This window comes from Benincasa hispida, chromosome 1, assembly GCF_009727055.1.
Source record: "Benincasa hispida cultivar B227 chromosome 1, ASM972705v1, whole genome shotgun sequence".
Classification (NCBI taxonomy): Eukaryota; Viridiplantae; Streptophyta; class Magnoliopsida; order Cucurbitales; family Cucurbitaceae; genus Benincasa; species Benincasa hispida.
In genome coordinates this window covers 65,372,219-65,383,252 of record NC_052349.1, presented here as the reverse complement: position 1 = coordinate 65,383,252, position 11,034 = coordinate 65,372,219, and the positions used below count along the sequence as shown (strand labels likewise).

The 11,034-nt window shown below is 33.2% G+C and overlaps 1 protein-coding gene across 4 annotated transcripts; it reads right to left on the bottom strand.

Annotated features, from left to right (window-relative positions):
* Positions 1–322: 322 nt before the first annotated feature.
* Positions 323–9,963, bottom strand: LOC120085922 (uncharacterized protein At3g49140). Of its 4 annotated transcripts, none has more exons than XM_039042242.1 (12): positions 9,662–9,959; positions 8,952–9,018; positions 7,742–7,967; positions 7,454–7,556; positions 7,267–7,331; positions 6,913–7,029; positions 6,703–6,801; positions 6,338–6,491; positions 3,013–3,149; positions 2,569–2,718; positions 1,167–1,262; positions 323–1,026 (listed from the first exon to the last, which is right to left on the bottom strand). In XM_039042242.1, the coding sequence occupies exons 1-12, from the start codon at positions 9,693–9,695 to the stop codon at positions 913–915; spliced, it is 1,362 nt and encodes a 453-aa protein (XP_038898170.1). In that variant the 5' UTR covers positions 9,696–9,959; the 3' UTR covers positions 323–912. The 4 variants fall into 4 exon arrangements, with proteins under 4 accessions (XP_038898170.1, XP_038898179.1, XP_038898188.1 ...); XM_039042251.1 differs by having other exon boundaries at positions 3,013–3,128; positions 9,662–9,955; XM_039042260.1 differs by lacking the exon at positions 2,569–2,718 and having other exon boundaries at positions 9,662–9,963.
* Positions 9,964–11,034: the final 1,071 nt, after the last annotated feature.

Below are 11,034 nucleotides of genomic sequence, written 5' to 3'. Positions count from 1 at the left end.
GCTATCTTCACCCTACGTATATGGTATTGGATGTCAAATGCTATCTTGTAGGTTTGTCCTATGGATATACACTACTTGTGAAATGATTCCACGGCAAAGAAGGTGAAGAAAATAGAGGTCAGTGGCCATGGGCGAAGGTTTTGAAGATGTCAACAACATTCCTAACAAAAGACCGAGTACTTTCTCCAATGGGAATGTAGATCCTTAAAAACAAATTGTTCTAACCATTACAATAAGGTACTAGATAGCTTCCCAAAAAATATTACTAACAGTTGTGTCAAAATAGCTGTCTGTCTAACAGATTCAGCAAAAGGACGTGTCCTCGTAGTAAATCACCATACAAAGTGAACATTTCATTTTCATCTCGGAAAATCGTTTATGTAAGGCCTTGCTTGCTTTTGTTCTTTTTTTCAACTACTTTTAGCAGCCTTAAACTAATCAAGTAATATCAATGAGAATGAATCTCCAAGAAGAGCAGATGTAGGGAGAATATACAAGAAGAAATTCAGGCTATCTGACCTTTTTTCTTCCGACAAAACCAAAATCGTCGACGGATATTGTGTCATACAACCAAAATTGTCGACGGATATTGTGTGGGATGCTGACCGTTTTCTGCCGGCCCATGCAGAAACGCATCGACATAGTCTCTGTGCATTCTTGCACCGGCATAGGACAAAAACCTTGTAGTGACACCAAGGGAATTCAGATGTGGAAGTCGAGAGGGTACCAAAGAAATTAATAATAAGTGCAGACAAAGGAATCTGATAAAAAAACAGAGGGTGAATTATCAACTTGAACTGTACAATTCTCAAACTAAGACTAATGCTAATGACAGATTTGAGTAATAAGTCGCCTTAGCTGTGAAATTTAGTTCTAAGAACCACCAAATGTCAAAATAACGCACAGCCTGTTCTAAAAACTGACAGTATCTCTCAATCCATCCCCATGGCTTCGTAATTTTTTACGTCGAGATCGTGGGAACAAGAGTTGTTGAATCTGCTTCTCAGCTGCAACTTCAGATGTTGCCTACAACGACAACATAGAAAACGGATAATATACTCAAGTAGCTAAAAGGTAAAATGTTCGCCCCTCAAGAAAGGTGCCGTAAGTAAAACTTTATACAAACTAGAAATAATTTTATAAACGGTGAGGTGTAGGTGGCTCACCCTGATTTTAAAGGGAAATCGAAAAGTCTGTACTTCTGTCCCAAAACATACTCTCACATCCATGCCAAGACTATCGACTCCGATCAAAATAGCATCCTGAAAAATATATACCACACACTGTCATATACGCAGAAGTTATTAGTAACTCTAATAAGGCAACTAACTTCTAGTCAGTCTAAAGAATCTTCAACCAGATGCATCAAGGTCACATAGGCCTATACTGACACTGAAGTAAACAACATCTCATGTTTACTAGAACAGGTAAAATGGCTAAACTATATCATTAAAGAATAAGTGAGAGGGCAGTAAATAGCAAGATCTGAATACTCAAAGTTGGCCAATGAACACAAATTTGAACTTTTGTGTATCAACTTAAATGGGAAGGTCGTCTTGTCCTTCTGGGTTGTGAAGGGGGGACACCTTTTTTCCTGTCGCCCTTCAAGTTGTAAGCTAGTTTTTTTTAAATGAAGTGATTGTCAATTCTTATCCCCCACACCCTACCCCACCCCCTACCCAAAATAACTGAGTGAGTTTATAGTATCAAAGATAATGTGACCACCATAGGTTGGTCTGGTAGTCATAATCGATCAGACCAATGAAAGAGTAAGGATGCTAGAAGAAATAAGTTCAAACTACTTGAAATTTTATATCCTATGAGTTCTCTTGGTAAGGTCAAAGAGTTGTCCCATTAGACTAGTCGAAGTGTGTGCGCTATTTGACATATGGTTGTTCCTTTTTGTTCCATTAGACATATGCATGTTGTAAGACTAAAGAATCAAAAAAATCTATTAAACATCTCTTTTTACCCTTAAAAATATGGTTGTTCCTTTTTGTTCCTGTTAGACCGAAGGAAAGCCCTGATGAAGTTGTTCAAAGTATTTCTTTCTCCCCTTTGTATGGGGGCCAAGAAAAACTGAGGCAATCAACAAGAAGAGATCTCCAAGAAAGGCAATGGACCAACCAAATCACCTCAAACAAGGTATGACCAAAATTATTTCATAGTCCATTCAAAATATAAATGGACAAAAGTTCCATGTTTCTTGAATCAACATTGATGTTAAAATCCAGAGTCATGATTAGAACCAGCCAAAGAAGATTTACTTAATAGGAGCGGCTTTCAATGTATACACATTAAATTTTAACCACGATAGAATATAATGTTACAACTTACAACATGCATTTTACTTTTCCTTCTTTTATTTTGTATTGATGGCATGAAGGGAGGAGAGGAGATGCAATAAAACCAAGAGACCTGCTAGGGGATTCCTTCAGAAAAATTATTTTAAAAAGTCTAAGATGGACCAAACTTATATACTAGTGAATGAATTGACGTACTATCGATGAAATTAGAAGAAAAAATTTTGTTGCAAAACATTATAACAAACATAATAAAAAGGATTACCTCAACATGAAGACCCCTCTTTTTGCAAAGAGCTTTAAGAGCAATATTGCACCTAATGCCCTTCTCACTAAAACGCTCTATAATTTCCGCAGTAGAGTGCAGAAGAATATCAGGTTCAGCACCTTGAAAATCTTGCAAACTAACTTCGGACTGAAAAAACCCATCCAAAAATAGCATGTCTAAGTTGCCAATGCCAGAACTTCCTGAATTATTTTTGTTCTCCTTTTGCTTCAAGCTAAATCTATTTGTGTCTACCTTCCATTTTGTAATTCTTTCTTTATTAAATTTCTCCTTAATATTCCACTATCTGATATGATAAATAGCCATTACATTCATTCTTGTCATTCTATCTTATTGACCCTACTGCAGATCATATAAATACTCATATACGAGACCAAATTACAACAGCCATCACTGTCGGAAAAAGGGAAATCATGTACACACCTGAACTCCATATACAGAGAAGAGCTCAATTCTCATTATCTCCAACCTGTAGAGAGTGGATCTTTGGCTGCTTCTATCAATTTTGGACTCCAAGCTCAAGGTTTCGCCTTCTAAACCTGTGGTTAAAGATGAGATGACTAGGAAGAAGTCCATCAACAATAACCCTATTGTGCTTAGAAGCTAGAACGTGGAAATATATATACCTAAACACAAGTAACGAATCAGTGACTCTTCTGTTTATACCAAAAGGAAAATAAAAACCATGCAAATGTGGAACCTTCTAGTACTTTTCATAAATCAAACCCTGATCCAAAACCACAAGAGATTTTGGGTATGTTATTGTAAAACGAGGATCATGAATTGAACCTACATCTAGAACTAATGATTGTGGTATTCCTTCTGTTAACTTGATATATATTCTTAGATATAAACAAAAAGAGGTAAGATGAAATCTTGCACTAGTCATCCAATACATAACTATACATCCTATTAATATCTTCTAACTTGAGGACCTTTACTTTTTTAATTTTTTCTTTTCTTCTTCTTCTACTTCTTCTTTCTTTTTTTTTCCTTTTTTTTTTTTTTTTTTTTGGGAGAAACAAGAGAACATCATTTGAAAAGGCAACGAGCCTAAACAAAACAACTTAAAGGTCAAGAGCCTTTACTTTTACTATCATAACATTGAAACTCTCCACGGTATTCTGTTAGGACCCAAGGTAGTATGGGCTACCTTTGTCCCACATTGGTTAGAATGGGATGACCAATGTGGTACTTAAGTGGGTTAGCTCTCTCACCTTAATAGTTGGCTTTTAAGGTGTGGTTCTCTAAGGTACTTAAGTATTCAACAATGGTATCAAAGCCGATAGTCGACGTTCCAAAGAGAAGCACCAGCGGAGGGTTCTGATCGGGTGTTTTCGAGTGAAGTACTGTCAGTCTAGCCGTCGAGGACATTAGCTTTTCGGGGATGAAGTATTGTAAAGAAGCAAGGGAGTGGGCTACCTTTGTCTCACATCAGTTAGAATGGAATGACCAATGTGGTACTTAAGTGGTTTGTCTCTCTCACCTCAATAGCTAGCTTTTGGGGTGTAGTTCTCCAAGGTGTTTAAGTACCTAACATATTCACACGGCATTTAAGGACCCTAAATGGAGAGATGCTGTCATTTTTTAGAGTTAAGCCTTGGACAAGAAAAGGCATCTGGGAAACTACGATCTTCATCGGTAAATAAAATTCAAATGGTAGAATAAAATGATTTGAAGCTAGGTTGAAAGCTAAAAGATGCACCCAATCATTCAGTGTAAATTACTACCTTTGCACTTGTTAAACTCAAAACATTTTCCTGCTGGCTGTCAATAATGATTGGGTCCTCTATCAATTATATTTTTAAAAAAGAAAAAAACCGATCTTAAATGGGGATCATAAAGAAGAGGTCCATATGGACACTCCCCCTGATTTAGAAACTTCTAGAATAAAGAAATAATCGAAAATTAAAGAAATCCCCTTCTGAAACGATTACTACTTACTAGAGCCAAGTTTGAAAAATTTTTCCAGTGTTGTTAAAAGTAAAGGTTGCATATAATGCCACTCTGGTCCTACTCTGGACCTACTTTATTTGTAAAAAGTTCTACTCATGCTAAATTTCCTACTGCATTGTGTAGGCTGATGATGACATCCTAACTAGGAATAATATGTGGAAGAACAAAGAAAGCCAACTAATTTTAATGTCAACAAACCTAGGAAACCTAACTTTAGGATACGAATTGTTAGATCAAATGAACGAATGAGCATCCTTCAAAGTCAAAGGAAATGTAATCTACTGACATGAACATCAAGTTTAACAATATCCTGAAGAAAAATTAGAATGTTTGGATATAGTTAGCATTTCTTTTAGTATTAAATATTAACCTCACCTATATCCAATTTGAAAACCCAACCAACCATATCCAAATTAAAATCACACTTCACACAGTAAGTAATTATATCATAATACACTTTATACATCTCTATATATCACCCAACTAAGAAGAAATATTCACCGGCCCATACTATATCTCATCAGCTCCCCCTATCATCTTCATATCACAATCATTAAAAGAAAAACGTGTTCTTGTGACTTGATGTGTCAGTGAAAATAACAGCAGAAGAATTTTTTCGGTTGTGCATACGATCGTTGATTTTCTGTTTTGGTTCTTCACAACATGACTGTTTTGTTAAAATGAGTGCAATGCCACAAGAAGTTCGGGATTGCAATTATTGATGAAGTTATTATTATTTTTTTAAATGGAAACAATGCTTTTCATTAATGAAAAGAGACTAATGCTCAAAATTACAATGAGACAGAAAAGCAAGATAAAGCAAAAACAACCAAAGCTGGACAAGTTCAGAAAAAACAAATACAATCAAATACAACCCAAAACGGAACAAAAACATATAGACCTAAGAGGAGAGATGATGAGGATGGTGAGATATGATGAAATTATTTATCATGCCATTTTTTTTTTTTTTTTTTTTGGTGTTATCATGCCAAGATAGTTACAGAAAAGCAGAGGAAGGAAAAAAAACATATAGACCTAAGAGGAGAGATGATGAGGATGGTGAGATATGATGAAGGCTGGATGAAGATTTTTTTGTACTTATGAGACATCAGAAACATCTTTTGTATTATTCCCTTTGAATGGGTCCTTTTCATATATCCTTGGCTATTTCATTCCATCAATGAAATTGTTTCTTATCTAAAAAGAAAAAAGTATCGCGAGATAATATCATAACATGTTAGTTTTAATTTGGGTAGAATCTAATGGATTTTTAAATTGGATAAAAGTAGGCCGGATATTTAATATTAAAAAGAAAAAAGAAAAAAGAAAACAGGGCATCATGTAAAATAAACTTTTTAAAATGACACATCATTATTATTATTTGATTTTATTTGTGTTATTATGTTGGAATCAATTTCAAAAGATAAAACATATGGGGCAAAATTGAACTTTTAAAACAGTGGGAGCCAAAACTGGTATAAACATCAGCAACTCACGGATATAGTTAGCCTAGAAAATAAGTTTAGCAGATCCGAGAAATAAGAGGAAGAAAATAGATAATAAAAACAGTTAATTTTGGAACTTTTCCCTTGGATATGGTGGAAGGAGTTGTAGAACATTTTTTCAATCATACCAATGAGAAATGTATTCACGTCAGACAAATAAAGATCGTGAGATTGGCTAAGTGCTTTCTGAACAGTTCATACAAGTAATTACTTCAACCATTCAACTGAATGGTTAGGATACGATTTATTATTCTAGTTCCACTTTTTCATCATAATGAGGAAGTTACCTTTCCATTCTGTGTTGTAGCCTTCACTTTCTTCAAAGAAAAATAATCTTCTTACATAAGATTCTTCATCAGCATATGCAGGTCTGAGACATCCCAAAATGGAAACCCCATTTGAAGGATGCATCATCTTTCTGTCATATTCCATATTGATAACCTACAGGTAACAAACATTTAATAAAGAGTTGATTGAACTTCACTAGTTCTAACGAAAGTGTTATACCTCTATTTGCAAGGAGCAGGATGTGATGTTAAGAAGAGATTTAAGTTAATAATAAAGGTAAAATAGACTAACAACTAAGATATTTACAACGGTGTATAATGTACAGGCCATGCTACAACGGAAACAAGGTATTGGTGGCAATCACCTTATTCAAGCACTTGGCAAAGTATACAGGATGAACCAAGCTAGAATCATCTGGAGCTCCCCAGTCAACTGGAATATCAGCTAAATCAGTTTCCACTACCTATAAGACCAATAGAAATGCGGGTGCATTAACTCCATAATAAGAACAAAAATAAACAAGAAAAGGAAAATCAGAGAACTCTGAACCGAAACCAGACAACTAGATACTTACCTCAATATAATCGTAATCAAAAGGAACAACATCACCATAGCCACTATCTGCCGCACTATAATCTCCAACTGTCCTCCTACTCTCATACATTTGCATGTCCATTCCAATCAAAGCATTCTGCGGGTGAAGAGGTCATATAAATACCATAATCTCTCTATCATATTCCATATTGGAGTAAGAGAAAAAGAGTGGAGAAACTTTAGGAGATTTAGAAATAAATGAAAGAAAAAAATATATATAGGAGGTATGGAAAAGCAATGCATGATAATGTAACATGTAGATCTGAAACATTTAACTTAAACCTTTATTTATTAATACATTTCAATGATAAATCTAAAACATGTAAATCCTTACCACAGGATTGTGTGCTCCACGATCTTCTAACATGTTCACACTATCAAAAATCTCAAAATACAAATCTGAACAGAACAAAATATTACCAAGTTTGATTCAGTCACTAAGCTACAGTATAAGCTTATCCATAGAAATGAAAATCATTAACAAGAAAAAATCAATAATATAGTGAAAAAGAAATAAAAACCTCCATAATCGTCAATAACATATTGAAACTCATTCCACGATACTTGTTCATGTGGTTCACTGTGCACAGTTCCGGGAAATAACAACAAAGCATTGCTATTGACCTAATAGAAGAAAAGGAAAAGGAAAAGAAAAAGAAGACAGGGTCATGAGGTGAAACCACACTCGATTCTACCTTAATGTTATCACCACATTATACAATAATTTTTATTAACATGTCAGATCACTTCTATTTTATGCAAAAACTTAAAAACAATCAAGAGAAAACACATAGTGCATCAATCCAAACCTCCACAGCGGTCCTTGCTACTTCTGCAGCAGTGAGTTCAGTGTTCCGTGCTCTTTTGCAAACTTTTAGATCTTCAAGAGGATGATAACCTTTGTTAGTTAAAAAACTTGATGAATCTGGAACTGAATCTGGGTAATCAGCAGCCACTGAAACTTTTGACAAGCAAAGGTCACGTCCCTTAGACAACCAATGGAATTCTGTTGATCCAAATCTTTTATTTCTGCCACTAAATATAACCACAGAAACAAGTAACAAATATTCAATTCATAATCTCGAAATGAAAAGTTAAAGTCATAATGTCAAAAGACAAAATCATTTTCATGAAAAGCTGCAACTAGTCATTTCATTATAGAATTTTCTCTAGTATTACGTTAACCTCAACATTCAAAAAAGTCTTAAACACATGAGAAAACCATACATCAACATTTTAAAATAGAATTTTACACACGATCTAAATTGATCACTTTTTAAAATTTGGAGTTTTAATTGATACAATTATTAGTTAAAAGTTTTAAGTGATATAACCCAAATTTTAGGAAAATAAATTGATTTTTTCCCAAAGATAAACATAAAATAGGTTGGAATCATCAGAAATGGATTTTTCCTCTTAAAGATGTTAGCCACTAATCATCTTAAGAGTTTCCCCTTGTATCGTCAAGAACTCTTTGCTAGAGAATGGTTAGAACTTCAGGATATTGTTAAATTTGATGCTCATCTCAGAGTACAATTTACAGTCTCTTAGAAACTAAATAGAATTGAAATTGACGCAGGAAAATAAAACATCCCTCTTCAACTCAATTATATAAGTTCGCTCTTTAAATTTGGACTCTTGAAATTATGTTCGCCTCTAAACCAAAACAAATGAAGTGCCATTCTCAGTCAATATTTGTAGTTTCCATGTGATGAGCATAGAGGACCATAAAAACTAGTATGACGGTATAATTTCAATTTTTAAGGATGGTTATTATGTAATGTGAACAGCCTGGATAGTTGACCAAACACAGAAGAATGAACAATGTGTATATAAGTTTTTGAGTATCCTAATGACGTTATTATCTATCATTCTTATCTTCCAGGCAACCAAAAGGTTTCGTTGCAAGTATAAGACAAATAGCACGGAAACAATGAAAGGAATTGCATCCGTGCCTGAATACAAACAGATTGAGAATGAGCTACAATAGATCATAACCCACCAACATCATAAACTCACCGAACATCAAAAGAAGATCTATTCCAACTGCTTGTGAATGCATATGATGTCGAGCAACAAGCCCCCTCTGTATGACATTAAAAAAGTGGGGAGCGGAGGTGAGGAACAAAACTCAAACTAAATGGCTACAAAATGAAGGATTTTATTAAAATGCCCCAATCACGAGGCAATGTCAAAAGAAAAAACAACTCACGGACGACAAGACCTTGAAATTGAAACCAGGTCAAAATGAATAAATTGTCGTGAAATAGAGATAATTCACATTAATTTCTTCCTATTCCATGACTTTATATTTTCTTTGATAAAATGCAATGCCCCAATGTTGGTGATGGTTGACAGAATGGAAATCCCCAGGTAGAGAAGCAAGAGCTTCTAAAGTTCAGAAAACCTAAACCCTGAGTTGTTCATCAAAATGGAAAAACCAGATTACACAAGTTCATCAGTTGTTCATCATTCTCGATCCAAACAGACGAAAACCCACTTCAAACAAAATTAACCCATCACTCGATTCATAAGTGGGTATTCAGAAACAACTTGAAATTCGATGATCGATGACCCTCCCTTAACAAAAGAAGTGTCCAGACAATCAATTCATCTAGGAAAACGAAATGGGGATTTCCCAAATTCACAATTCGTCACAATCGATGATCCCAAATGCAAAAAGAAAGAATTCAATACATAAAAAGAGGCGAATGAATGATAGCAATTACCAAAGGTAAGTGTAGAAGCAACAGCAATTTCCATGAGAAGGAGATCAAAATCGAACTCAGCTGTGATGGGTATCGGCTTCTACGAATAGGTCGCAGTACGATTTGGCCATAAAGATTGAAACGTCAGCTAAAAGGGAAAATGTCTCAAGTCCCAACGTGGTCAGAAATCTCAGTTTAATAAATGTAGAAAATAACAAATGGGTCAATCAATTCTGTTTATATATGCCTACAAAAATGTTGAGACTGCAAAAATTTTTGAACGAGGATATTGTAATTGTGAAGTACTGGACATAAGACAGACACCACATATTTCTATTTCTATTTTCAACCTCGTACACAAGGTCATGCCATGCCAAGGCCCAAGACAAAGGAGATTTATGTGAAATGTGAATGTGTGGGAACTTTGAAGGAAAAGTAGCTCAATAGATATGTGTGGCTTTTTTTTTTTTTTTTTTTTAGAGAATTTAAAAAACGGTTTTTCAAATATAGAAAAATAAAAAAAAAATATTTACAAAATATAGTCAAGTTTTAAAACTATCAAGGATAGACGATGATAGATTTTATTATATCTTGTAAATATTTTTAACCGTTTTACCATTTGAAATAATTTTTCATTTGAAAATGATGGAATGAAAATAAAGTTGTACTTATATTTTTATGCATGTATTTAGATTCATAAATTAAATTTTAATTTAAACCATTATTTCAAATGTAATATTTATAAACTATAAAAATAGTTATAGTTACCAACTAAATATTAGGTTGATTATAAATTATTATGATTAATTAATTAATATATGATTTTATTTTATATTACAAAAATTTGTATAACTATTGTTTTCTAATATTTTGTAATTTATAATATATATTTTAATTTTAAAATTTGAATTGAGTTTGTAACATGAAATACTATATTTCTAAATATTTTTTGTCTTTATTTAATATAATATTGTATTTTAAATTTTAAAATTCAAAATTTGGATACACTAAAAATATCAAAATATTGTTTTCAAAATTTATACGATTTAGATCACATAATCCAAAAAACAATTTTCAAAAATAGAATACAAATTCTCTGTCAAATATATGTGTGTATATCAGATGATAAAATATTTAAAGTTGAAAAGAAGGACCTCTTTAGGTTAACTTAGAAAGAAAATGTTTTTTAAAAAGTCATTTTCATTTAAGTATTTTTTATAAAATAAAAATAACTAAATAAAGACTCTCACGTGTTGGGTAATTATTTCTAAGAGTGTTTTTATTACAAGTTTATTTAGTTTATTATATCGTGTTATTATCAATAATGTCAAATTACCAAGTAGACTATAAAATACTAATAATTTAAAATAATACTATGCTGGAACTAATGTTTA